This window comes from Acipenser ruthenus, chromosome 1 (assembly GCF_902713425.1).
Source record: "Acipenser ruthenus chromosome 1, fAciRut3.2 maternal haplotype, whole genome shotgun sequence".
NCBI classification, from domain to species: domain Eukaryota; kingdom Metazoa; phylum Chordata; class Actinopteri; order Acipenseriformes; family Acipenseridae; genus Acipenser; species Acipenser ruthenus.
Window position 1 is genome coordinate 9,692,794 of NC_081189.1, and position 27,868 is coordinate 9,720,661.

Genomic DNA, 27,868 nt, shown 5'->3' on the forward strand with positions numbered 1-27,868 from the left:
TTACTTTATTATGTGAGTTTATTACTCCAGCAAGTAAGGGTGGTGCCATTTCTTTGTTTTTGATGGTTTGTATTAGAACTGACTTCCTCAGCCCTATTATGAAGCTTTAACTTCCACTGGGTCTACCCTTTAAAAGTCACTTCAGAGGGATGAGGTGACAATAGCAGAGTTCACCAATAAGCTAGCAAAATAAGCATTGGAGCACTCAAGGAGTGTTGATACCACAAATGCCTTGTTTGCTGTCTAACTCGAAATATCATCCTGAACCCTGCCTCGGGTTATCTGTTTTCTTACAGGTTTTATTTCAGTACATTCAGCCCTGTCTGTGCTATCACATGTGATTGCATGATTCCACACATTTATACATGACATTGCACCACTACTGGGCATCACAGAATCTGCATTTGTTTTTAAATACCACTGTTGAGGTAGAATTTATTTGGACATTTTCCCAAGAACTGCTAAAAACAATGCAATAAAACAATCGCAAAGTAGAACTACAACAGACAGGTCTATTTTAGGATTTTTAAGTACAGTATTTTAAAAAGGTGTTTTGCTTTTTTTTATTCTTACCTGTTAATATGGCTTGCTGTGTGCTTTGTTCAGATCACACTTGTTTTTTTTTTATCAATAGTGTTCCAGTACTCAGGTAATAAGAACTTGCTGACAGCCTGCATACTCTGTTGTTTTCTTGAATCGGAGTGCAGGCTTCTGAGGTTTCTGAAATGCACTTTCATTTTAGCTATTTAATTTAGGTAACACTTTACATTGTGTCTCTAATTACTGTGCATTTACATAGTAGTTACTTAGTAAATAATGTGTATTTACACATACTTACAATGTTATTATGCACAGTTACAATGCACTTAGGGAGTGATGTAAGTATAGGTGCAGTGCAAATAATTGCGGATGCAAAATTCAAATTGCATTGCGGCCAAGCAATTATTTTGCACCTCGCCCTATGTAAGCTTAAGAGCAATGCAATTTACTCAAAACGCACAACTAATGATCCGCAATTATGATAACGAGGGTCTCAATGAGCGCATTGGTCTATTTAGCGGCCGCACTTGCAGAGATAGGAGTACAGAGAGCAGTAGTCACTGTGTGACATGTGTGGAGCATGAAAATACAAACCAAAAAAATGTCAGATTAAGGGCAGCATAAGTCTTCTTGATGCACAGAAAAGAAAATAAACATTTTCTGGGAAGGAGGCAAGAGTCCTTATGGCTGAGATCACTCATGAAACAGAGTTGTTTGGAAAAGCCTCAACCAACATCAGTTACATTAGTATCCTTAGGAAATGATATGTATTGGCCTTCCCTTTTTAGCATGACATCCAGAAATTTGCCTAGCACTCTGGAAAAGGTGGATTGGGCAATACCTCCAGACATTCCGACTGTGGTCTGAAAGGAACCAGAGGCTAAGCAGTGCAGAGAACACAGCACTGTCACATGTGCAGGGATAGCGGTCCCTAGATTGACGCTGGGGTCTAGCTCATCCCTCTGTTCAGCTATGAGGTCAAGGGTGACCTGAGGAGTGAGATGTTATCGCTTAGCACCGCATCCTAAGGCATCCCAAACAAAGTGCCCCTGGGATTGAATATGCAGACTCTTCTTCGTCTTGACCTTCTCCTCCGAACGTGTTCCTGCCTCTCTTCAACAAGAGCCAAGTGTCGCCGCATCAGGAAGTGTACCACAGCATCCATCCTGAAACCAATGACAGGTCTCTGCAGGTGTGTGCTTTTACACAGCTCTTAGTTACTCGCTTCTACAATGGTTTGCACCTTGCATAAGAGGCGTAAAGTTTTTGGAGGGGCAGCAATTGCCACAGTGCAAAGCAAAATCCTTAAATCACTAAATCCTTAGTATCCAGATCCCGCACAATTCCATTCTGTTTTCTTCATTTGAATGCATTTCAATATAATTTTAATGGATTAATGATGACAAAGTGCAAATTTGATAGCAGGTGCAGAACGCCAGGTGAACACCATTCTTTACGGTAGACTTTATGGCTGCTAAACACGATTTATGGCAACATTAAGGGGGTTTTACACCCGCAAATCACTGCGCGTATCCTTACATCACCCCCTTAATGTGTACATCTTTTTACAATTTATTTATTTGGCAGACACCTTTATCCAAGGTGACTTACAGGCGTTACAGGGCAATACAGGGTAACAATGCAAGATTCATATTTAAATACAGTGTTGTTTACAGTAAATTATACTACTAAAATACAATATCAAATAAAATGTAAGAAGTTAGGATTACAACAACTTAAACTACAATGACATAATAACACGATATAACCCTAATCCTACCTTAATGTGTTCATACCACTTTCAATATTACTACATGAGAAAGTGTACAAAACAAATGTGACTAGAACCACAAAATAAACTTTATTTTTTAAAGTATACAGTACAGTAATGTCTTCACATGTCTTCAAAAAGTTGTGAAGGATCTGTGTGGTTTAAAATGAGTGTGCTTTCAAGTTTATATCACCCGAGCCAAACCAGCTTGTCAGACTCACTGTCTTAAAAGAACCAATAACTTGGAAGGGGCTGCATTGTGGTCCTGTGGTTAGAACTGAACACTAGGAACCAGGAGAGCCTGGTTTTCAACGACAAGTGAAAGGGGGATACTGCATCTTTTTAGCAGCTCGGAAGGTGCGCCTCCCTTTTTGACAGGTAGAGGCGGCATTGAGTTCGCGAGCGCATCGCTTTGCTGTTGCATGTGTGTGAGATCATTATCAGAAACCGCTGCAGGACTAGTCAGAGACCGAGATGGAGCGAGAAGCGCACAGTCACAGACATAACTCTGATTGAGCACAGCCAGAGGGGTGGAAAATCACTGAAAAGCACCTTCTTCTGATCATACTCAGTCGCCTTTCACATCTTGACAAACTATCGTCACAACTCCGCCAGTGGGATTCGGGATTTATTAAGGATATTCGTTTGTTTTCGATGCAGCAAAACACATCAGCTAGATTGTTTTTTACTCCTGGTCTAGGATTTGAGAGGGGAGCTATGGAGGTTTCTCTGATTGACCAGCCAAATTAAGCACGGCAAGGGATATTTTTGCAACCGATTCGCGGCTTTTAACCTTTGTGTTTTCAAAGGAAAGCTAGGAAATCTGTCGACTTTGAACCAGGGATCTGTCGTACACATTAATTTGTCTACAGAAACCTTTTTTAATTTCTGCATTTTCTTTATTAACTAAGCTTTCATCAGACGCCATTTTCCTTTTTTCTTTTTCTTTTTTTTTTTTAAAGCGTGCTTCTGTTTGACAGATCTTGTCGAAGATGGCATTGCAGCTGCTGCACGTTTATGTATAATTTCTGTGGATTTTAAGTAAAGGCTAACAAATGTAAAATAAAGAGAGAAGATTGTCCGGGAGAGCGACCCAGCATTGGATATGGGTTAGTAAGTAACTATACTGCTGTCTCTTAGTGAGTAGTATGATGATCTAATGAGCTCTGTTTATAAAAACATGTTAGTTTTGCTTAGCAAACTGTAGGCACACTGAAAGACGAGCGGTAATTTATTCGATACGAAATGTTGCAGAATGTGTCCGTGTGTGTAAGTGTAACATACACAATCGCACGGGACTGTATAATTTTTGTGATATTTTTGAAGCAATCTGACAAAGTGTCAGATTGGAGACTATGATAATTAACATATGAGTCTAATACTATCCACGTGTACATCTTTAGGAGGAAAAAAAAACAAAACTTTATTGATAGATGATTTAGCATGCATATATTATAAAATTAGTTGCCGGATTAAACTTCACAGAAAGACGTGACTGGCAACCGTGCCTTGTGTAAGAGATCACAACAAAACTATAAACCTGCACGTTTGATGCTTTTGGAAAAATATAATGGAAAAAAAAACTGTTTGGTTCGCGGATATTGCTAAAATATAATGCAGTTCTTAGAAGACGTAAACGTGGTGTGTGCTCTGTGTACTGACTGCATACCAACAGAGCCTGTTTTTAACCGAGTGGAAAACGTGCTGGTTGATTGGAATTAAATGCCTTTTATTTTTTCATGTACAAAAAACAAAGCCAATACTGTAGGCTAACTTTATGTAAAAAATAAATAAATACAAAAACAAATTGTTTTGAGCAGACCAAGGTTCATGAATAACGTGTGGAAAATGTATTTTCCCCGCGAAGATGAAAGAAGAAAAAAAATAGTAGGACCATGTGAAGTGTTATGTGTTGTCCCTAATCTTTGAATGTCATGTTTTAGAAGACTTATATATTTCTGTATTGTTCTACAGCTGTGTTACAGTGTTTAAGACAAGTTTGCAATGTGCATTACCACGATTTATAAAACATTTAACGTGTGTGTGCGCGCGCGCGTTTTGAATTCAAAGTGCCAAGTTAAAAAAAAAAAAAAAAAAAAAAAGGTTTTGTTGACCTTTCCTTACTGGCAGGTGTATGCAGTCAAAGGGGAAAATATATATTCTTGAACCTTATCTGATGAAAAGGTTTTTTAAATTGACTCGGTTCCTGTTCATAGGGAACCCCCTTTGATTGCTCAAAGCCCACTGCAGTTGCTACTGCTAACCTGCTTTTTGAGGGGGTGGCGGACAGGACATATCTGTTGATCTTTGTAATGTAGAGGCTTTCACCAGCATTCTCCAACACGTATTTATTGGGCTTCAACCACCCGTGCCGATTAGTTTTTAATAGTGGACTGGAATAAAATTATGCTGTGTCTGAAAATAATTATTAATTTACAATGCCAATGGAGAAAGTCAATGTAACCAACAACTTGTTTCTCAGTTCAGGCTGAATAATGTAAGAAAACGGGTCATTAATGGCAACTGCTAAGATCCAGTTTGGCTCTCAGTGCTTGTAAATGACATACAGGTAGAAAGACTGTGATGGGTCTATCAGTATTGCAGAGAGCTCCACGTTTTCATTTGATGTGTGTTCAGTCAGAATAATGTCCATGAACATGTCTATACACTTGCTACAGTAGTAGATTTTAAGCCCTTATTCATGAATCTGTTCCGTTGTTTTGAAGAATGTTTTTGAATAGTATCTGTGACGATGGGTGAATATTATATTACAGTAATAATGCTCTACTGAAAGCCTGTAACTTTGAGTGCTCAAGACTGTAATGAGTCATGGGTCACAAAGTGTTCCATTGCTCATTGGGTAGGAGCACTTCCAGGATAGCTGCTATGCATATGACCTGCACTTCAGAAACGGTGAAATGCAAAAAACACAAACCTGTATCCAGACGTGTTGGATTGCTTTGCTTTGAAAACACACCAGTCATCATCGAATGTAGATTGTTGCTGGGCAATCGGAGCCAGAAGGGGCAAGGGATCTTCAGGTGTAACGGCAGAACAGCGTTCATGAATTCACAGTATTCAACTACAGTACTAATTACTGGCCTCCAGCAGCTAGACCCCCTGAGATTCTTATCTTTGTCAGGTCCCTGAAGCATAGCAACATCAAGTGTGGTCAGTCCCTAGATGAGACCTTAACTTAAAAAGCTCAAAGATTAAGAAAACAGAAGCAACAGAGCTCCAGATACGAAAGTATAAAAAATAAATATGTGACTCAGTGAATCCATATTAAAAACACGTGTAGGCTTTTCAGCCAGTGGCCCTCTATAGGATGCATATTGTAGGGTGCAATAAGCTGGTGGCTTATAAGGAAACTGTCCCCCCTGAAGGACCAGAACTCACCGCATTGGCTTGGGGCACATTCCTGTATTTGAAAGAGCAGTCAATGCATGCAGAAATGTAGCCAGCTAATTTGAGGACAGGAACCCATGGCACTATTTCAGAGAAGCACTCTGTTAATCATAATGCTCTGTCAGGTCAAAGAATCACCCAGGTTGCTAAATCCCATATGGCTTAGCTTCCCCTAAAAAAACAAACACAAAACAACTCAGCACAACGAAAAGAGGCAAGTGTATACTTTAATTTTCTAATTTGTTGGCAGTGTGTTTGTCTTGTATCTAACCTTTCCCATAAATGAGGTAAGAGTTAAGCCAAGATGGTTTGCTAATCTATTTTTACTTGTGGTTACGTTGATGTTTTTATTGCATGCTACTTCCAGTTTTAATGAGTCACAATGCAGCACCCAGGCAGAAATAACCATTTGGGATGTTATCAACAATAATATATCTTTGGTTTCCCTATACACCTGGAATGGTAAGGTTGTTTTTAGTTTCATCCAGTTTAGTATCTTCCTTGCAACCTCTAGAGGGAGATTATTCTGGTTACAGTAGATGACTATTGATGAGGAGGTCTTACTGTTGCTTTGTTATGTGCAAATAATTATAGATCCAGGTGGATGTTATGTTAGCAGGGAAATAACCAAGAACTGGAATGCTTTTTGACCTTCTGTTAGTGTTGAGATTGTTTAACTTCTGTATCGTGATCCAAGTTACGAGAACTGCCAGTCAGACCAGCTGGCCCTGGACACGTTCATGTAAAAAGAAGCAAGTCTGTGTACCTAAGATAAGCACACAACCAGTATTGCTTTGCCATTGTGCAAAGCTCCAGTGTGATCAGTATTGGATCGAATGCATCTTCGCTGAGTAGGAAGACTTCAATCTTTAGAACACATTTTCCACCAGACTTGGCGTAGGCGTCCCCTGTCTATGGTGTTGTCCTATTATAGTTCATATGCTGCAGGTATTTGACTAAGCAGGTAGCCAAGTCCATAAAAGGATATTATGAACACTATGTTGGCTCAAAGGCTTGTTTATTTATAGCTGCCGGTTGCTAGGATAATGGCCGAATGGGTTAGTTTGTAACTTGAGACATTAAGGTAACAGCAATCAGTTGTAAGCAGTTATTGAACATACTGTGGTCAAGATTTCCAGGTCTTACAACTTGATTGGTAATTCCATTCTTTTGGGCAAGAATGTGAAAGTCGAATGTGAAGCAGATTAAGGCTGTGTCTTGTGAACTGTGTTTGTAAGAGTTTAATGACCTGCACATTTAAAGACGTTCTGCTGGCCCAGAATAGCAGAGTAGAGATGCAAAGTTGGGAAAGTGTGAAACACAGGATTGAATGCAATGTTAAAAACAAAGCAAACATTGCCTTGCACTGCAGCATGTGCTATTCCAGGTTTTAATATGGGTTTATAAGCCTTGCCTTGCATTGACACACGTGCTATTCCAGGTTTTTATATGTGTTTATAAGTATAGTATTCTGCATGCTAGTGGAATGTTCCACCTCCAATATTCCGAATATGCAGAGGTGGAATATTCCTCTTCATATTCCGAACATGCTGTTTACATGGCGGAATATATATATTGGGATTGTTCAGTATTCCCAATACTAGTGGAATAGCCATGTAAACGCACTGATTGAGGTGAAATACATTGCAGTAAATCCTCCTAGTAAAGTCTTTAATGACCTAAACAGCTATACAATGGGCATCATATTACCACTCGTGAACAAAACCTTCCCTTCTGCAAATACCATGGAACACAAAGGCTTCTGTGGGATTGAAAACCTGCTTCTGTTCTTTCTGCCAGGCACATGTTGTATCCTTCAGTAGTTTTCATATCCAATAATTAACCAGAACTGCACATTTTCAGAGTCTTGAGATGCGATTTAGATTTTTCTGTTAGCTTGTGTCTCCCGATTTCCATGGAAACCAGCCAACGCTTGACAGGCGATGGAGGAAAGAAGTGAGACGACCAAGGGCGAGCAGACTTGTTGGCAGGTTTTCAGGGTTGAATATTAAGAGCAAGCATACCTGTTGGCAGTGTTCATGAGTAGAAAGTTCATCTTTCTCATTGACAGCCATTTTGTGTTCCAGGCTGCAGCCAAACAGACTATGTGCTACACAACTATTGGATTGGTAGTTTTTTTTTTTTTTTTACTGATAATGCCAGTTTTGTGTGGTAACTATAATTGCATTCATTGGTAATTGAATGCAATTGTTTACTGTCTGTCATATGAGTCTTATATGCACACATGCTGGATAAATGCAGATAGATCTAGGTATGTAGAGATATGTACAGTATTTCATGTAGGTATGGGTTGGTGAAAATAGCCAGAGTGTATTTGTACTTGGATCCTACTAGGGCTGTATATCAGGGGTTAATAGATTCATACATATTTTCAATGAAAGTAGACTTGATTTAGAATAGTCTTTTTTTATTTAATATTTTACATGTTATTCTAAGTGGATTAACAGTTACATTATCTGGTCAGCACACAATCACCCAAAGTGTTAACAGCAGGATTACAAAGTAAATACAAAAAGAGCTTGAGTATTCTAAAGGCCAGTGTTTAAAACTGTAGCCTCCTTTGCTTGAAGGCCTTTTTATTTCCAAAGAAGTGTTCAGTAAGGAGGAAGTAAAGCTACATGCGTTCTGGGGCCAATACAGAAGTGTTAATCAAAGAACATTTGAGATTTCATGATTAATTTGAAAAACGTACACAGAAGAGTGAAAGCAACAAATGCTGTAATAATGTAGACAGAACCTGCTGCTTTTTACAGAGATTTGCATTTTAATTGGGACTTCTTGCTTGACATGTGCACAGCTAGGATGATACCGACTTCAGGAGTGCTTTCACGTTTCACAAATGCTTCACTCCGTCTCTAACTGACAAGTGTTGCCGCTCCGATGTTTCGGGTAACGATGTGTTGAATGTAACACAGTGGAACAGAACAGGAACCCAAGACTGTGTGACGCTGCATCACAGCATGCTGCTGTTTCACTGAGAGGCATAACAGAGATGTTTCTTACGCCGCTCTGCAGGCTACTGCTTAATCTCCATCACATGACTGGTGGAAACAGGGTCTAAAGCTAGAGATTTCTAGAGAAACAGAAGAGGCTGCCTTCTCTCTCACAAGGTTGGAATGTTTATAGGCGTTGGGGGACTTTTAAACTAAATTAGTGAATGTTTTTTCCAGGTTAATCAGTATCAAGGGACACAAGACAATGATATGCGTGGGGATGTGCTTCTGGTGTGTCAAATAAGAATCTCTTTAGTTTATGATCCTTCTCCCATGTTGCCCTGGTAAAAACCAGTTTGTCTGCTAAAACAGATTCTGGGCAGTGGTTCGGTCATTACTGTGGTGGAAAGCCTGTCCTTACACCACTAATATACTGCCAGCCTTGGCTCTAGAACCAGGATTCTGCTGTTTTTCCGTCTCTTCTTGGTTGAAGAATGCGGGAGACTTTCATGTCTCAGGCATGTCTGCTCATTAAACTGCCCTTTGCCTTTGCCAACACCTCAAGTCTATGACAGTCTGGCAGAGTTGTTTTTGATTTTCTGCAGGGCCTCTGTGCTTGTGGCCTTAAAAGGGATTGTGTTCGCTAGTTCCTCTCTTTCTGAAGTGCCTATACTCTTTGGAATCTGTACATTCAGAGGGATTCAAGCTCACAGAGTGTTTTTTTTAAAACACTTGTAGGTCATTGTTGAAGTTGGTAGGGATTGTGGTCCGGTCAGTACTGTGTAAACTTCACTTATCTTGTCTTTTTATTGCTAGCAGTTGTTAAGAGCTGAAGACTGAGATCTAGGAGATGTTTAACCAATCTGCTTTGCATTCTTCAAATAGTCACCTACCAAGATGTAATACCTAGACATCTGGGAGTTATATATTGGGGCTTGAATTTCAGCGCGGGATTGCGGGAATCGTGCATTTTCCAAGTTGCTCCCGCATATCTGCAACTTTCAGTGCGGGAAAATCCCACAGAGATATTTTAAGACACCAAGCTACTGTATTTTTAACCCAATTTAGAATGCCTGAAACGCTACAACAATCTATAAGGAAATGGGTGTCAGTGACAAAAGCACTATGAGTCATTCTGAGTAGTGCTGGTCAAAATAAATAAATAAATAAAAGTAGTGCTGCATATTTTAAGTACCGCAAGACTTTATTCTCTCGGCTGCTATCTTTAAGGATTATAGAAACTCGGTACACTGCAGTAAGTAAACAGTTTTGAAAAAAAAAGAAGATATTAAGTCTATCTAGGTGTTGTTTTGCAAGCGGTGACTTTCGCTTTAGCTCTTAAGGTTACGCACATATTACTCAGGCAACATAAAAGACACCTACCTGGTTCACATTGTTTAAAAGTACAGACTCTGGGCTTTCCAAAGACTTATTCAGTGTGTGTGTGCGGTACTCATAGCCGGAACTACGATCGCCTGAAGTTAAGCCTCTCATCATGTGACAGAGCTCACAGCTTGGGTTTCGTTTTGAGCCTATTGCTCCATAGCAGCTAGACAGACGGGGGCGGTATCGTTGGAAAGCTTAGAAGCTCAGCTTCCCCCCCCCATGTTAATTTCATTTTGAGGTTCAATGGTGCAGTGTTTTTTTTTTTTTTTTTTTTTTTTTAAATGTATATTCTCATCCCTACCACATTAGTATGACTGATCCTGTTGCAATTTACATCATATGAGAGGAAATTGTGGCCTTTCATTTGATGTTACATGCATGCAGTACAAACTATCCAGTAGTTAAGCATACATAAATGAAAACAGTGACAAACAGACAGAAACAGGGCTGAGTGTAAAGAAATGGAGCTCTGGTTAAAAAGAAAAGCACCTTTTTCTTCTGCTGCATGCAAAAACTTCAGGCAATGGCAAAAGCAATGGAGAGTGCTCTGTCTCACAGTGATGAACAGCTGTAGGTCTCCTGAAAGCAGCTTATTTTAAAGCAACACCAGTGTGAATGATAATGCAGTTATATATATATATATATATATATATATATGCAAAAGTGCCTTTTCCTTTGCCATTCTCCCCTAAAATTTTGGACCCCCCCCCCATTGGGTGCTGCATAGGGGGGAAATCCACCCCACGCAACAACAATGAAATTCAAGCCTTGTATATAATAAATGTAGAGCACATCACATATATGTGTATGAATGTGAAATAAGACTCCAAAGGGGGCGTGTATAAATATGAACTTCGACCGAAGGGGCGTGTGTAAATGTGAAATACGTGCTGCCTGTGGGAGCACAGACAGTAACTGTACAGCATTAGCTGCGGGACCACACCCAGCACGGTCAGGTTTGGAAAATTTAAATGCTCTGCTGCTTTGGAGTAAATTTGGACTTAAGTTTGACATTCATTTTCCTCTGTAAACTAAGTCTGGTAACAGGTTGTACTGTATATGTGTTTTGTACACTCTTAAACATACAGATCAGTTGATTTTAAACATAGTGTGTTGACCCAAACTATAGAGGAAGATCTGAAAAGTGTCACTTACAATGAGTACTTGCCTCTATGCAGTCGTTCATTATCTTAGCAACCACATTTTTAAATCACTACAACGCATGGCTGTTTATTATCCATGAGCGGTGTGGCTCGCTGGCAGAGAGCCTGTTGACTGCATCTTCCAGTTATTTGAGTAAATGAAACCGCAAGTATTTCATTGTCGCACAAACTGCATGCTTTGTGTAACCAAGCTGCAGGATTAATTTTGAACTGTCATTTGGAATTAATCACAGTAATTGTGCAAGCCCCTAAACAGGTATTACGAGGCACACACACCAGTTATTTGAGCGGATCTGTAAATGCTTTAGTAATACGAGTCTGATTTTGTTTCTGGCAAATTGATTCTCTCGTTAATATCTAATTTGCACCTCAACAAAAGCAGCATATAGAATTCCATTGAAGTAAAGGCTTTGGGAGGCATTTTAGGAACACATGTCATTTAAAGGTCCAGCATGTTCTAGACTCTGTTACAATGGATGGATTTGTTCAATTTCTTTTATATCTTTTATTTATTATTTTTTATATCCCTGCTGCGAACACAGCGTTCACCAGCACCATCCTGTTTTGGGTTTCAGAGCTTCGAGCTTAATTATACGGCGTGTGTTTTGTGAGTGCGTTCGATTTACACTAATTTACTACGTGAAGCTGAGGGGCATGATTCTGCAGAGTTCTGCTCTGTGGATGCACTGAAACAGACATCAGCAGGCTGGTAGAAGAACAAAAAAATACTGCTTCCTTTTATAGTGAATCATTAATTGTGTGTATGATGCACCGTTTAATTAAATATCTTGGTGTTGACTAACATGGTGACAAAAGCTGTATAATTCCCATCTCCATGACCGACTCAGTCTCTGTATCTGTTCTCATCCACTTGTAAAAGCAGTCAGGTGTATCGTTTTTACTTGGAGTAGGGGTGTTACTCATTTAGAGTTTAAAAGTTAGTGAAGTGTCAAACGTTTTTAATTTTGTTTAAACGTTGTCAAAAACGTGCAGGCCAAATATTAAGAACAAGAGGGGGTCTGCAAATACATTTTTATTTTTCTTCCCCCAATTTGGCCTGTCCAGTTATGTTTTTTTCTCCTCACCACAGTGAGTCCCCACACAACACAGACATTCTGAGGGCGTTCTGAGTGAGTTTCCTCCGCTCTCACAAGCCTAAAGCCAGAATCGCTTTTACGCTGAGCAATCCAGAGCTACCGATCCCGGAGAACAGAGATCAGCCCTGCTTTTTATCCACTCTGAATGTGCTCGGTGTCTGGCCAGTAGGGTTTGCTGTTGTGTGATGAGGAGAAGGAATCCCTGCCGGTTTCCCATCCCCACCCCTGGAGCGTCAGAGCCAATGTGACACCCCCTTCGGGGTCCCCAGCAAAGTTCGGCCTCTTTGCACAGGTCGGATGTGAACTGGCGCCGTCCATGCTATGTCCCTCATCTTGAGCTCCAAGCGGCAGCGCTTTAACTGGATGAGCCACTCGGGGACCCCGAGACTTGAGTGATGTTTAATACGTTTTTTTAGAAAAAGAGAGAAGATAGCTTACTTACATACCTTTTTTTTCCAACTGCTGCCAGTCAGACAAACTATTGTACAAACTATTGCTATTAGTAAATGTGACAGAGCGCGAATGAATCCTAGTCAACAATCTCCCTCCCGACCTGGGAGAGCACGGTATAACAGGAACAGTGTGCCCCGGACTGGATGGTTTGACAGTTAATTCCAGGGTCAGTTGGAAGTCGGCCATCCAGAAAGGGGGCAGAGCCACAATACCAGAAGTCATCATCTTAATGGCTTAGGCTATGTGTCAGTCACAGTTTGGAGGATTGTGTGATTGGACTCACCGAAGGAGGCATGACTAAGGGTATTTCAGGGGATGTTGCCAAGTCACTAATGACTGTGTGTTCACCACCAGCACCGTGAAAGCACGCGAAGCCGTGCCTGGACGTTGCCTTTGTTTATTATTGTTTCGGGACTGAAACCCAGTATTAATTCTCTTTGCAAACTAGACATTGCTGTGTAGCTGCCAGCGCTATTATTGAACGGTGCAAAACCAGGAAAGAAAAATAAAAGACCTGTTTGCACCGTGAACTCTGTCTGTGTGTTATTGTTGGAGTGCTGCATCACCTCTACACCTGCACACTACAAACTACTTTCCACAGTAAATTACTTTTTTTTTTTTTTTCAAAAACAGAATATTGATCCTGCAAATGTCACAAGTCTTTCTTTGAGTTTACGTGATACTATACTTTGAATAAAATCAGTTTGGTGTGAAGATAACTAGTTATTGTCTCTTCTGTACAGTAAGTAGGATAGATTAGTGATTTGGATTTTAGCACTGTTTGAATAATTAGACTTCATAACATTTCTGTAATAGTGCAATTAATGCTCACCCTCTAATCAGAACAAACCGTTATCATACCCACGATGCTATTATGTTTTCATATTGCTTCACTGTTTTTATACATCTACTTTATATGTAGTGCTTAATTTAGTAATTTATTAGATTTTTTTCTGTCAAACAATTTAATGGGCTTTTAAATAGGCCAAGCAGAATTGTACAAACGAGATCGCAACATGTTGATAAGCGAATAATCTTTATTAAAGCTATAATGAAAAATGAAGTATTATATGCTGGACACACTGTTACAATCGTTGTGCGTAACTGTGTTGACATTAATACAGACGAGTCGCTTACGATTTAAGACCATTTAGTTGTTTCACAGAAAAAACTTGTAAATTAAATCAATTTTACTATTCACGTATTCCTCAATTGTGATTTGAAGGAGCGTAGAAAACCTGATGTAAAATGCTGAAAATCAGAAGACCTATTTATAGACACATATGCGGTAATTTATAGAAATATTTATTTAAAAATAAGTAGGAGCACTATCTCAATGTTTATTTTTTATTTTAACATTTTAAACTATATATTTAAGTATATATAAGTATATATATAAAGTTTTTAAACGTTTAATAAATGAAACGGAATCTATCACCTGTAGCTTGGAGTAGAGCATGGTGCTCCTGTCTTGGGTATGACCCTTGGAAACCGAGTCCGCTTTGATCCAGCTGCAAGTTTTGAACATATGGTGCTAATTAGAACTAACCAAGAACATTGCTCATGACCTTATGAATGAGGGTTAGTTTGCTTTGGTGGGCGGGTTTAAAAATAATACAAGGACTGGGCAGCAAGCTTGGAACTGGGATCTCCCAGCAACACCATTTTTAAACATGTATTCAAAGTAGCTTCTTGGTAAGTTTCCACAAGAGCCCCATGCTCTCTGAGGCTATCCGGATTCATAATTTGCAAGGACTAATCTCTGTCAAGATTTTTTTTTTTTGGAGATCTTGGGTAGCTTGTCAGCCACATGGTTTCCTATGTTTTTTTTTCCCACATGACACACGATTGTCCTTCAAAACTTTATGGTAGACAACCCCTAAGCTCAAACTGCTGAGCAGTGAATGCATGCCCCCTTTTTAAAGAAGCATTCCAATGAAGAGCCACAGTGAGGAGCTGAATTCAGTAAGATCCAGTTTGCGACTGGAGCTGGAGTAGAGTTGAAAAATGCCTTCAAAACCCATTTTTTATTGAGACCAGATAAAGACATCAAAGCTTGTCTAATATGCATATTTACGAGGTACTTCTGAGTGTCCCTTTTTCTCAGAGTGTCTTTCTTCCTCCCGTCGCTGGCTTGTGTTGCTGTCAAGGCAGTCAGACAGTTTCCCTGATGGGCAGAAAAGCAATAACAAGTGTTCTTACCAGGAAGCAGCCCTCCGGGGGGTGTCTGCACTGATTTCTCCCTCCACTGCGTGATATTATCGCCAGGCTTATTAATCTTGTGATGCCAGTCACTCAATTCAAACTGTATAATGTGTGCATTGAAGATAATGGATGGGGAGGTTTCAAACCTGGCTATCTGCTGGGAAGAAGACCTGGTTTTCATTGCTCCTTGGCAATGTTGTGTGTGTATAAAATTAGATTATAAACCCATATGGGAGGTTGATACAAACAAAGAAGTGCTTGCCCAGTCTTAACAATTCCCTAACAGTGGATGAAGTTGAGCTTTGTCGGACACTGTAACTTCAGATGTCAACAACATTTGCTCATATATTTATAATTAAAAAGGCTTTCTGAGGTTTGCGTTCAATCGGATGGCCATTTTTCCTATTGAGAAGCTGATGCACTTCCAGAGATTGTTTTACAATCCAATAACATCCTAACAATGTAGTAGGTGTTTGTGTGCCTGTATATGTGGATGCATCTTCATATATATACTGTATGTTTACTGGGTGTTTGTTCCCAGCTCTGTTTTTGATTCACTTCTCTGCCTCTGAGTTCTTTCCTTTGCCTCGGATTGCGCTGATCGATATTCAGGGAGGTGTCTGGTAACCTTGGCTTGTACACTCACTGGTTCCTGGTTGAAATACAAATGTGGACTCAAGTGGTCCCATAGATCCGGTATTCAGAACCACTGGTATAGATATAGGTTTGGAAGGAATTATGTGACCAAAATGAATACATTTCACAAAATCACTGTGAAGGCTTTGTTTTTGTTACTTTTCTCTTTTTGTTAAAACTTTACCTTCATTACGCCTTTGCTTTTAACCAATGCCTCTGCCAATTAGTAGAATTGAAAGAAAAAGGAGAATGTAGTATAAATTAATTGCCAGTTGGACATGTAAGCTTCTAATGGTGGAACGGTGGGTGTTTTTGCAATTCTATCATGTATAACTGGGCAGCATTCAGCTCTCCACACAGTTGTTGAATGCGGTCATATTTAAGTTGCTCAGCTGTTGGCTTTCATGCATTTGCTGCTAAGAAGGCCAGTGCAAGCAAATTGACTCCAGGCCAGCATTTTGATACGGGACAACTGGGGGAATAAAAGGGAGTGTCATGCGGGACAAGTCAGCCTTAATACCCACATAGTGACTGCATTAGCAGTGCACAGTATTGATACTGAAGATTTCCAAAGCTACAGAGAGCATGGAATACCCAAAGCTAAAGACTGAACAATTGGTCTACTTATTTTAATTATACTTGTAATACACGCTGGGTTTATTAAGAAAGTGGTCAATTCCACAGGAAATGATGTCACATCCGGAGCAAAACTTTGTGTTAAACTATCCATGTGCTGACGGCATGCGAGCAGTGGATTGGAAAAGCGAGCAGCTTACAGTCATAGGGCACCCTTTTTGTGTTAAATGTCCTGTAACTGAAGTCACTTGGAAAAAAAACCTAGTCTAGTAGTAGGAACACTATTGTGTGAAGTTGGTTGTGAAGTGCTGGGAGACCATTTACCAAGGTTCTGCACAGAGTGTTCTCATCCTGCCCTGCCTTTTCACCAGGTCCAGTGAAAAGGCTACTGTAGCTCACCACACACTGTCACAAAGATAAAGGCAATGCCCTTTTAATTAGGGAACATGTATCTCTCCTTTTTGTCCTTATTCCTCCCTGTTCCGCCAGAGCTTGGATTCCTTGGTTTATATTACTTTATGGAGTATTTTATTTGGAACTGGGACAAACTGCAAGAACTATCAGCTCAAAATAGCCATCATCAATTATAACTAGACTTTAAACAAACTGTCAAGATTTTAGTTTATCAGTTTTATGGATTAATATCCAATATACAGTGACTAATGTTGCTTATAGGTATAATAAATATGTAATTAACATCTAATTGACTTTATTGAGGTCCCACTACTTTTCAAATATGTATTGTAATGTAGCCGATACATTTCTTATTTTTGCTGCCCTTGATCAAAATTAATAATGAGTTTAACCCATATTTATTATAAAACAATTAGAAACTTTGAAAAACAATATTTAAAATTGTGTAATTGTTAGTGCTGATGTTAGCACGTGTTATGTTAAGGTCTGAAAGCATGTTACCTTTCAACAAAGGAAAGCATGTTACCTTTCAACAAAGGACTGAATTCGTTATGGTAAGGTCTAAAAGCATTTTACCTTTCAACAAAGGAAAGCACGTTACCTTTCAACAAAGGACTGTATTCGTCCCATGAAGGAAACCTTTTATTGACTTACCGACTTTACTGTAATGATTTGTTTAATTCTAGTTAGAGGTACCCACATTTACTCCTAATGATACACATCAAAATAAGATAAGAGGTTACGTTTGTAGATGTAACAGAAGTGTATCCCACAGCATGGGACTCGTGTTCACTAACCACTGTTAATGCAACCCATGGTGACTCGGGTCCAAGCAAGACGAGATCAATATGGGCTGCTCACTTGCTAGGGGTTGAATTTAGTGGGAGTTCACAAAGTCAGACCACTAAGGCAGTACATTAGTGACATCTTGATAGTTATAGTCTCTTAACTGGAAAATTGACCTTCTCACAAAAGAGCTTGATTTAGCAGGGTTTATTTGATCACATACATGTTTAGTCCTTGGGAAATACAAGCCAAACATGAACCCAAGTGTGATGAGTATATTTATCTATTCTGTAAGTGTTTTTAAAATTATTTTTTAAACTTAAAATGTCAGAAAATGTTTACTGCCATCTTCTTGAAAAATGACAATTTCCCTGGCTGCTATTGAATGTTGAATACGGTGTTTAGCCTTTTGGGCCATTGGGTCAGCTGGTATTTAAGATTTTGTGTAGACCAATTTGTATGTTGTGTTTCGCACAGCATACAAAAGGTTTGATTTATTAAGCTGTTGCTACAGTGTAAGGTAGACACTGATGTGGTTAAAGCAGGAGGCATGCATTCCTATAAAGTCCTTGGAAATAAATTACAACATTCTGAACAGGGTTTCATTCCTACAGCCACTGGGGCTGCAAAACAATACGTGTAATTCGGAGGAATTGAACCCCCCCCCCAACTTCTGATCCAGTATCTGACTCCTGCTAATGGCCTTTTCAGAGTGCTTGCCAGTCTCTTGGAAAAGCAGCGTGTGTTTGTTCCAATTGTCTGTGCGTCTCAAAAACTTCTAAACCATAATGGAAATCTTTGAGTAAAACAGCTAGTTGGTTGTTGGTAATTTAGATAACTGGGTGTTGATGGCCAGATCTTTCCTGTTTTATTCCATTTTGTTGGGCTCCTCAAGTAGCGACTACCTAACCACCTGCTCCAATGGGTGGGACGAGCAGCTGCAGGATTCACTGCAGCGATTCCAGCCTTGTAATGCCCTGGTCCCGTTTCAGTGGCATGCACTCCTTAATCCAGTGAGATATACATTTACAAAAACATGCTACTGAGCCAGTCTTTGATAAGCAGCACATGTAGGGAACGGTCTGATCTTCATGTGTTCCCTCAAAGAGGTCTGACAAAAATGACTTTAGAATGCTTTGGTTGCTAATGGTTGCTTTCTGAAATATTTTTGTAGCAGATCTTTTTGTAGAGGGCTTTTGTTTAATGGCTTAAATGGCAGTGTATCAGCATACTGCCACAGTTCAAATAGTACCACAAAGACTTGCATGAACTGCAGTCGTGTAAGGATCGAAAGGGTTAAACCTAAAATAATACTAAATCAAATTTACAAAAAAGCTTAATGTTTAAGCTGTTTAACACAAATGTACAAGCCATAAGATTTTCATATCCTTGTTTCACAAAAGGGGTACATTATATTTTTATAAATGGATGTGCAGCTGTTTTTAAATTGTTAAAAAGGGAACCAAGGACGGGCATGATGCATTCTGTCAGTCTCCTTTCATCTTTTTGCCAGTGCCCAGGAATAGGTTTCTCCTCCATTGTGAGGTGATTGGAAGAGTTACCAACCCCTTACACTTCACTGTGGGAAGGAACATTCTGCACCTTGGCAATCCACATCAGTGAGGTGTCAGCTAGCGAGGGGCCCTCTTTTGTTGCCACGGGAACAGGCTGTAGCACTTGGCTCCCAGCAGCGGGGAGCTCTCGATGACAGCACAGAGGGCAGCTGAGATTGGATAGGCCATGGAGCTGTTCTCGCTGTGCTTTGACCCTTTCCCCTCATCCGCAAGCTTTGATGTCCAACTTGAAGCCAGATTAAAGCATTATCAGGACTGCCATGTATTATTACTCCCAACACCATTGAATGAGATTATTGTTTCTTGAGGCTTTCCATGTAAATTTACACATTTAATCTGCATTCATAAGCCTATAATGAAAATTGATTTTAAATGTTTTTTTGGGGGGAAATAACAAGAAAACCTTTATTGAAGTTAGGGAGATGCAGTATGTCTGTCTCCGTGTATGCCCAGTTTAAACCCATGTTTGTGGGCTTGAGGGAGGAGACAGTTATACTTGTCTGCCTATTTATTATTTATTTATTTATTTATTTTTTAAAAAGGGATTTTTGAATTGTGTATCTTTTTAAACATTAACTGTTCAGTAAATGTAACCTCCTTCTGTTGGTGCAACACCAAAGCTTGTATCGTAAGCTAAAGCCACCATTCTAGTAGGACGTGTTCATCTTTGTTAGTCTTTTGGGAGATGTGAAACGTTCTCCTTTTGGGAGATGTGAAACGTTCTCCTTTTTGTCCACTTGGGAGGCAGACTTACTCGGCAGTGTAAAGGCACACTGGCAGGTCAATATGTGGGGGTTTCCTACAAATACAGACTACCGTATTGTACTTGCTCGGTGGATCAAAAAATGAAATGCTGTCAGATTAGGAGGTTCTGTGTCATTGGTGTGAGTGGCAATCAGTGTGTCTGTGTTGGGAGTTTGAAAAAGAATAGCTTGCTGTTTTATCCACTGCGGTGAACTGCATTGAATAAGCCTGATTCACTGCTTTGATTAGAAGCCTGTTGTAAGGCACAAAGAACTGCAGTCATCAGATAGGCCTTATATCTGAAATGTAATCAATTTCCCATTGACCACCCCAGGTCTACACAGTGACGTATCCAAATGCTGCTGCTGGTTAACTCTGTATTAATCCTGGTTTTTCTTTTCTGAAACAGCCTTCAGTACAAACAAGTTGAAACAGCACATTTCTTTTGTAGTTGAGAATGTAATTCTTTGAGAATTTTATTTTAAGCAAGGAATGGGGTTTGTGTGGGTGCCTGCTGTAACAAGCATGCGTACCCTTCACAACAGGGTGACCCAGTTCTCGGATGGTGCACTCGGTTTGATTAATCTGTGGTTTTTGTACAAGCATGTACAGTAGATCTGTGCTGTTATTCTTCTCTGCGAGGCTAGCTTGTGGGCTGAGGTGATTTTGTTTCCACTCCGTGTCGATACCTACGCTGGTGCACTTTATTAGCATCTTTTAAATCCATTTTCTTACCCTTTGCTTTTTTTTGTCCCCCTTTATCATTGTTTAGGAGTGGGTTGCTCGTGGATGTTTTGGGAATTAACCATTTTTTGCTGAATTTACATGCAAACCCTTAGCAATGAGCCTCGTTGTATACAATCAAGTGTATGAATTGTCACTAGTAAGCAGGTAAAAAAGGATATGTGTTACAACTGTAACATTGACCCTCTTTGATTTAGAAAAAAAGCATGTTCCCTACATAACCCTTCCCATATTGAAGTCTGATCTCAAACAAGACAAATACTGTTAACAACTAAAGCATTGTTATCTCTATTTATATTTATGTAAAAATGTTTTTTTCTTGGTCAGCCGCTTGCTGCACACATTCAAGCAACATCATGAGGCTGATAAACCCATTGTGTTATCAGGAGTCTCGTTACCGATTTTATGCCAAAGTTATTTAATGGTCTTTCTTCTTCTTCCCTCTTACAGTTACACTTTTGAAGTTTTGTCTACATCTGGGATTGCTGGTGCAGTAGAGTATTGGGATATCTGAGCCTTTTCTCACTGGGATTATTGCACAGCCATCTGAGAGACTCAAGATTTCCTTATCCCGAAGCGAGTGTCGGGATCGTCGATGGAGCAAAGAGAACTTAGTGGGCCTTCTCGACCAAAGGGAGGTGAGGCTGAATTTCACCCAGGAGGTGGCCCCCCCAGTCCGGGCAGCATCTTGGATGGGACTGGGGTTCCCCTCCCTGTCCCTGGCAAAGGGGTCCCGGCGGGTGGAGAGAGAGTCGACCCTGACGAGGAGGATGACTTGGGGCTGGGCAGGGATGTGGACTCGAACTCGAACACAGACAGTGAGAAGTGGGCGCAGGGGGACGGGCTGGAGGAGCAGGAGTTCTCAATCAAGGAGGCCAGCTTCTCTGAGGGGAGCCTCAAGCTCAAAATCCAGACCACCAAGCGGGCCAAGAAGCCCCCCAAGAGCCTTGAGAATTACATCTGCCCCCCTGAGATCCGGATCACCACCAAACAGCCGGGGGAGCAGAAGGCCACCAAACTGGGGAAAAGTAGCAAGGGGGCCAAGGAGGAAGGGCTTCCCAAAAAGAAGGTAAGAGAACTAGATTGGCCAGTGAAGTACGTGTTACAACACAAATTGGCGACACTGCTTTCAGATCTTGTCCACATATTGTGCGAAGTCTCATTGTTATGCAATAGGACCTACTGGGAGAGCTGGGATAGTTTCTGCCTTTTAATGTCTTCTCCAAAGATTCAGATCAGGGGTACAAACCTGTGCATTAAGATTTTCATTGCAGCAGAATGCTGATGGTATTGCCCTACACCTCCCTGTCTTTATTTGGACAGACAAGGGCCGACAATGCAGTGACGCAGTTAATTTATGCTGATAGTTAAACATTTATGCTGATAGTTAAACATGTCTGCTTAATGGCTACAAAGCTGCTCGCCTCCAGGAAATGTTCAAACCAGCGGTGGGCAGTGGTCAGAGCAATCTCTACCTGATCTGTTAGAGGGTTGGGCTAGTGAAGGCTTTATTAGTCAGGTTGCATGTTTATACGTGACTTCTGAAGTGACTTTAATGTTTGTCAAGTCGCTGGAGCTTGAAGAATGCTGCAGTTGAAGGTTGTTGGAGCTGGTACAATGTGGCTCGAGCACAGTAGTGTCCTGAACAAAGGCTCATTTGTCCTGTTTTAAATATACCAGTACCAACAGGTATCCTGGCAGACACGGGGCACCTTTTCCAGGCATGACACATTTGGAAGTCTAGGAGGAAAACACTTGTTACAATGGATAAGTCATCAATATCCAACAAAGTAGCAAGACCAAAACTTTTTAAAGAGCAAAATGCTGTTGTGAAATCGATGCCTTATCAATGGATTAAACGTACCATTTTCATGGAGTGGGCCAGGAGAGTACATTTCGGGGAGGGGGATTGGGGGGAGGCACACTTCACAGCTGTTGTTTACCTAATGTTTCCAGCCAAAGCTCTTTTTCCCCCCTTTTGTCTCATGCAAAGGAAGTGGAGGCTTCTGGGAGAATGAAAGGACTGCATTGTGAAACTACAGGTCTATCCAGTAATTGAATGTAATTAGGGAGAAATCGCTTGCTTGCAGAAGCAAACTGGAACTGCCAGCATCAGCAGCTTTGAGCAGGAACTCCTGAGCTCAAATTGATTTTCTTTTTTTCTCCCAGAAACCTTGTGGAATTTGGTTGTTAACCAGTAGCTTGCTGTAGAATAGAAACCTTGTCATCTGCTGTTTAGCATGTTTATTGAATGAGTAAGTGTGTGTGTGTGTATATATATATATATATATATATATATATATATATATATATATATATATATATATATATATATATATATCTAGATCTAGATCTAGATCTATATCTATATCTATATCTATATCTATATATATATATATATATATATATTGCATTTGCTAGTGTAAGGTATATGCAAGTCATTTCCACCATTAGACCCACATTAATTGTAACAACATATGGATGATGTGCAGCATCTGAGTTGCTGTCAAATGTATTGGAAATGATTAATTGCAAAACAAGGTTACTTATATTTAACAACAACATATTTCAGTTGTACTGCTTTACCTTCCGGCATCATACATATTTCTACTGTAAGCTATGCTAAGAACTTTTACTACAGCATGTAGACTTCAAATAATTATATCTACGGCAGTAGCTTTGGAAATATGTGTTGAATATTGCAGATTTTATATTCTTTTCATGTTAAAATCAATACATGCCACTGTTGCTGGAGAGGTATTGGATTTGTATCTCACTGTAAGCGAGGTAGTCATTTTATTTATTTATTTATTTATTTTTAACAACATGCAAGGTAAGGAACTTGAGGAACAGACAAGAGCTGCAGAATCCTCCTTCATGGCTCTTCACTGAACAGCTGCAGCATTCAAATCATTTAAAATGTGGGCAGTGTAATATGTGTGATGTGCTTCACCAGATGTGTGACTTGGATACACACAATCCACAAACCAAAAACAGGATTTGTATTTGTCTTCTTGTAAGGCTTGTGAAACCTCAAAGTATAGTACCAGATTTAGAAGCCTGCCAAGGCATTGCTGCTTCCATTTCAAACAGTGCAGGTGGCAACTCTTCACCGTAGCTAAGGCCTAATTAAGGGCCTGTTACAGAGCTGCAGCTTGCGAGAGAGCTGGAGGTTTTGGTCTCTGACTGGAGGCTAAACTTTACAGTTGATGAGCTCTGGGGAGCTGGGACAGAGTGCCTGGAAAGTAGTCTAATCCAGTCAGGCAATACTGCTGTCAGCTCACGTCAGCTCTAAACCGGCAGGACAGAAGGTCAACAATGCAACAGACTTCAAACGGAACAGTTTTCAATAGGGTTGAGGCTAGTGTTATGGGCCTAGAGGTCACAATCCGATGCCTCTTCTTTTGGGGTGTAACAGAGAGATGCAGCCTCCTCTACCCCAGCTGTTTGCTGGTGCAACAAAGAGCTGCCAGAATGAGCCATTGCAATTTATCATTATTGGTATAATCAAAATGCACGTGTTTCAGATTGTGACCTGCTTGCACTACATCTAAGTGCAATCGATACTTTCTAAGCTAGTCTTCCCAGTTATACTTGCACTCTTTTACTGTTGCAGTATTGAATTAAATGAAAATATGAAAGTGCAAAACAAGCCCTCTCTTTGAGATCTGCCTGTTTACAAGCTGACGGGTCAAGGGTCGGGAAGTAATTAGAACTGGTCAAGAGTTGCTAAGGGCAGAAAAAACTGGAGTGTCTGAGACAGCTGCTTTCCCTGAATGAGCAGTGACCCTCCCCTTTACTGGGCTTCGTTCAAAAAGCTTAGATATATGTTACGGCAGCTCCGATGGGCCGATTAATCAACTAATGAATTGATCGGAGATTCATTTTCACAATTTAATTGAGCAGAATTTAAAAAAAAAATTTCACATTATAAAATGTCACATATCCTCCCTGACTGCTTGCCTGTCCTGATCAAAGAGCGATGTCTCTTTTCACTGCTGGAAAGGGTGTTAATAGGAATAAATTAGCACACGATTTCAGAATTGGTAAGAGTGCTGCTGTGACAGATATAAAAAAAAATCTGCATCGAGATAAAAAAAAAAAGCTTGCATTGGACGGGTGTCGACTTTCTTTGGAAGTAAACAACAAAAGGCTGCAATGCATTATGCAAGTACTAGTACAGCTGTGTGGAGTGTAACTTCTGTGTTATACTTTTCAGTTTTAGTCTTTTAATTTATTTGAGCAAATGAAAACAACCTGTAGATTTTTTGTTTGTTTGTTTTATTGTAGACCCGCAATGCACTTGTAAATTACCCGACAATAATGCAAATCTGTAGTGCACTAATAGGCCTACAGAGTGTCTTTCTAAACCAATGGGTTTATATTTAAGTGCTGAAACAGGAGTTACTAGGAATAAAATAGCACAAGATTTCGGAATTGCAATGCGCTGCTGTGACATTAAAAAAAAAAAAAAGTCTGCATCAGAGATAGTATACAGTGATACCATACGGTATACATTTATATACTGTATATAAACAAAGCATGCATTGGATGCAAACAATGAAACGCTCCAGCGCATTAATGCAAGTGCACAATGTAACGTCTGTGTTCCGATCAAATCTTTGAATCGAGTGACAGCCCTAATATATATACACATACACATGGAAAGAATGCAGAATCACTTATCTAACATAAGAAATACAAAAGTAAATGAACCAATAGTTCAACACTTTACAAATAATGAACATAACATTTAGAAGAAATAAAATTAGATAATGTACAATACAGAAGAATAAAGGAAAATGAATGGAGGAATACTCAATACCGTGATGCCTGAAGGTTTAAATAGAAAGGAATAGTAGATCATTAACTATGTAGTAAATTACATCACAAACACGTTAATAGATTTAAATCGAAATAAGTGAGTGTAGTTACTGTGGCATCAAAAGCCTATAAGTACCTTCACTGTTTGTTTTCAAACAAACGTTCCCTTGACAAAGGAATGTTAAACATACGAAACATTGGGAAGTTGGCTCTTTTGAGCAAAAACGTTTACATTTATTACACATACTCCAAAAAAGCTTTTTTAAAAAATACTTCTGAAACTAAACAATATACAGCAAACAGAAAATTAATATAAGTAAAAAAAATAAATAAAAAATGCTCCTGCTTATGGTTTCAAGTTTAAAAGCAGCTCTCCCTCGGAGAAATAACCGTTCAGCTTTTCATTGCACAGCAGCTGTCGAAGTCTCTCTGGGACTGCAGTGAATTCTGAGAGAGGGATTGTTGGTTAATAACCGGTTGTCAAGCTCTGGAGTCACTGTTAATAACAAGCAAGGGCTTCAATATTCCATTGGCCTGTGTTTCAGTAAACCGGTCTCAAGCAGAAACAAACTCAAAGAGGCAGCTGCACCGTGTACTGTGTCTGGGAGACAGCAAGAGGAGTGTCGGCCTCTTGGATCCGATGGAGGAGTGTCGGCCTCTTGGATCCGATGGAGGAGTGTCGGCCTCTTGGATCCGATGGAGGAGTGTCGGCCTCTTGGATCCGTTGGAGGAGTGTCGGCCTCTTGGATCCGTTGGAGGAGTGTCGGCCTCTTGGATCCGTTGGAGGAGTGTCGGCCTCTTGGATCCGTTGGAGGAGTGTCGGCCTCTTGGATCCGTTGGAGGAGTGTCGGCCTCTTGGATCCGTTGGAGGAGTGTCGGCCTCTTGGATCCGTTGGAGGAGTGTCGGCCTCTTGGATCCGTTGGAGGAGTGTCGGCCTCTTGGATCCGATGGAGGAGTGTCGGCCTCTTGGATCCGATGGAGGAGTGTCGGCCTCTTGGATCTGGGAGGCACCAATGGATAGGATGTGCCCTTTATTTCAGTCCCCCTCTGCAGTGCTGAAATGAGTGGGTGAGCCGACAGCAATTAGCTCTGGAGGAACATGGTAGACCCACATTAGGAGGTACAGCAGTCCTGCCATCGCTTAATTATAAGGTGCGAAAGCAAAGAGACAGCATTAGTAATTGGGCAGCCTGACTGCGTGGAGAACCCGTGCTCAGATTAGATTGAGCCGGTTGTCAGTTTGCATTATCATTCAAGGACATGCCAATTAATTGCATGTATTCTCTTTTTACATGCAGTAGAGGTGATCACATTGCCATCAGGGTAATTCTTACTGACTGTGAGGTTTCTGATCTAAGTGCCTTTTCTTGTGGGAGAGTGGTGGGGATGTTGTGGGTAAACACTAGCCCACTAATTGAAGTGTTCGTGAGTGCTGCATGTGTGACCTAGGATTTTAGACTTGAATGTGGTGTTGATGTTTCTGTGTTCCCTTAGGTAGTACTGATATACCCTGGAGGAATCTGTACATCTACCAGCAGGCCAGCTAACTGCTGAAACTGATGTCCCATCTGTTCTGAGGATTTAAAAAAAATTCCAATTCCACCCAGGGTATTGTTGTCCTCCTCATCTACATCATCATCTAATGTCTGTTTTTCATTTATTGGATGGCAATGCTCCCCTAAAATAGCATATTTCTGTGTGTGACTACTTTTAATAATACAGAATGACCAATTATCCCTGCTGATGCAACAAATACGATTGAATGACAGGACTGGAGATTGGGGTGATGTCTTTAGGAGTGTGATGTCATTAGCAAGCCTTTTAGCGAGCTTCAATAAATTAGACCCACCTGAGGCCAGATATTGAAACACTGCTCTTTCTTGACTATTAAAATGTTGTTCATACGTAACACATTGAAGGCTGATCTAGCCATAGTGACCCATCATAACCGTTGAAAGGGTTATATAGCTATAGGTTTTACCTGGAGCTGGTACCACAATATATGTAGAGTGTTTGCACAGTAAATTGACAGCTATAGGCCGCAGTCCACCACCCGTAGAGGTGCTTTGATCACAGCCACAGTGAGCCCATTTACAGCTGTGTCCCTAGGCATGCTACTTGAAGCTGGTGGATAAGTTTTCATTTCAGCCCCCCTTCTAACAGGGTTGTCAGTTTGTGTGTTGGTTCAGTTGATGGAGAGGAACAGGTTAAATAAACGAAGGCTTGTGTTTGGGTTAAACGCTGCCTTTGTGCCGTAATGATTGGGGAGTCTGGCGCTGAGCAGATGGGCTGCCTCCGTCTGATTGTGTCTGGGTCTCTCTCCACCCTGTTTTTTTTATTTTGGCTGAACTAATAGGCCAGATGGTGGCAAAGAGGAAAAGCCAACAAGTGAAGCGAGGCATATGGGGAGCCTGTTTAAAATGGCCCCTGCTGGGGAGGGGTGATATAATAGAAGGGAATTAAGGAAAGGACTTGACTTTAGTGGGGGGGTGGGGGTGGGGTTGGTGCTGTTTTTCTGAAATTGGGGGGTTGGTGTTATTATCTGTATGTATTAGAATATATATATTTTTTCCCACACTCAAATGATTTAGC

General features: G+C 40.4%; 1 protein-coding gene across 3 annotated transcripts in view; it reads left to right on the forward strand.

Annotated features, from left to right (window-relative positions):
* The first annotated feature begins 2,643 nt into the window (after positions 1-2,643).
* LOC117403969 (SET-binding protein) overlaps positions 2,644-27,868 on the forward strand; it is an 83,671-nt gene continuing 58,446 nt past the window's right edge. The window contains exons 1-2 of one of the 3 annotated variants that reach the window (XM_034925600.2): positions 2,644-3,424; positions 20,902-21,520. In XM_034925600.2, the coding sequence (XP_034781491.2) occupies positions 21,047-21,520 (474 nt within the window). In that variant the 5' untranslated portion in view covers positions 2,644-3,424; positions 20,902-21,046. The remainder of the gene's footprint in view (positions 3,425-20,901; positions 21,521-27,868) is intronic. The other 2 variants (XM_034925598.2, XM_058996016.1) reach the window with 2 other exon arrangements.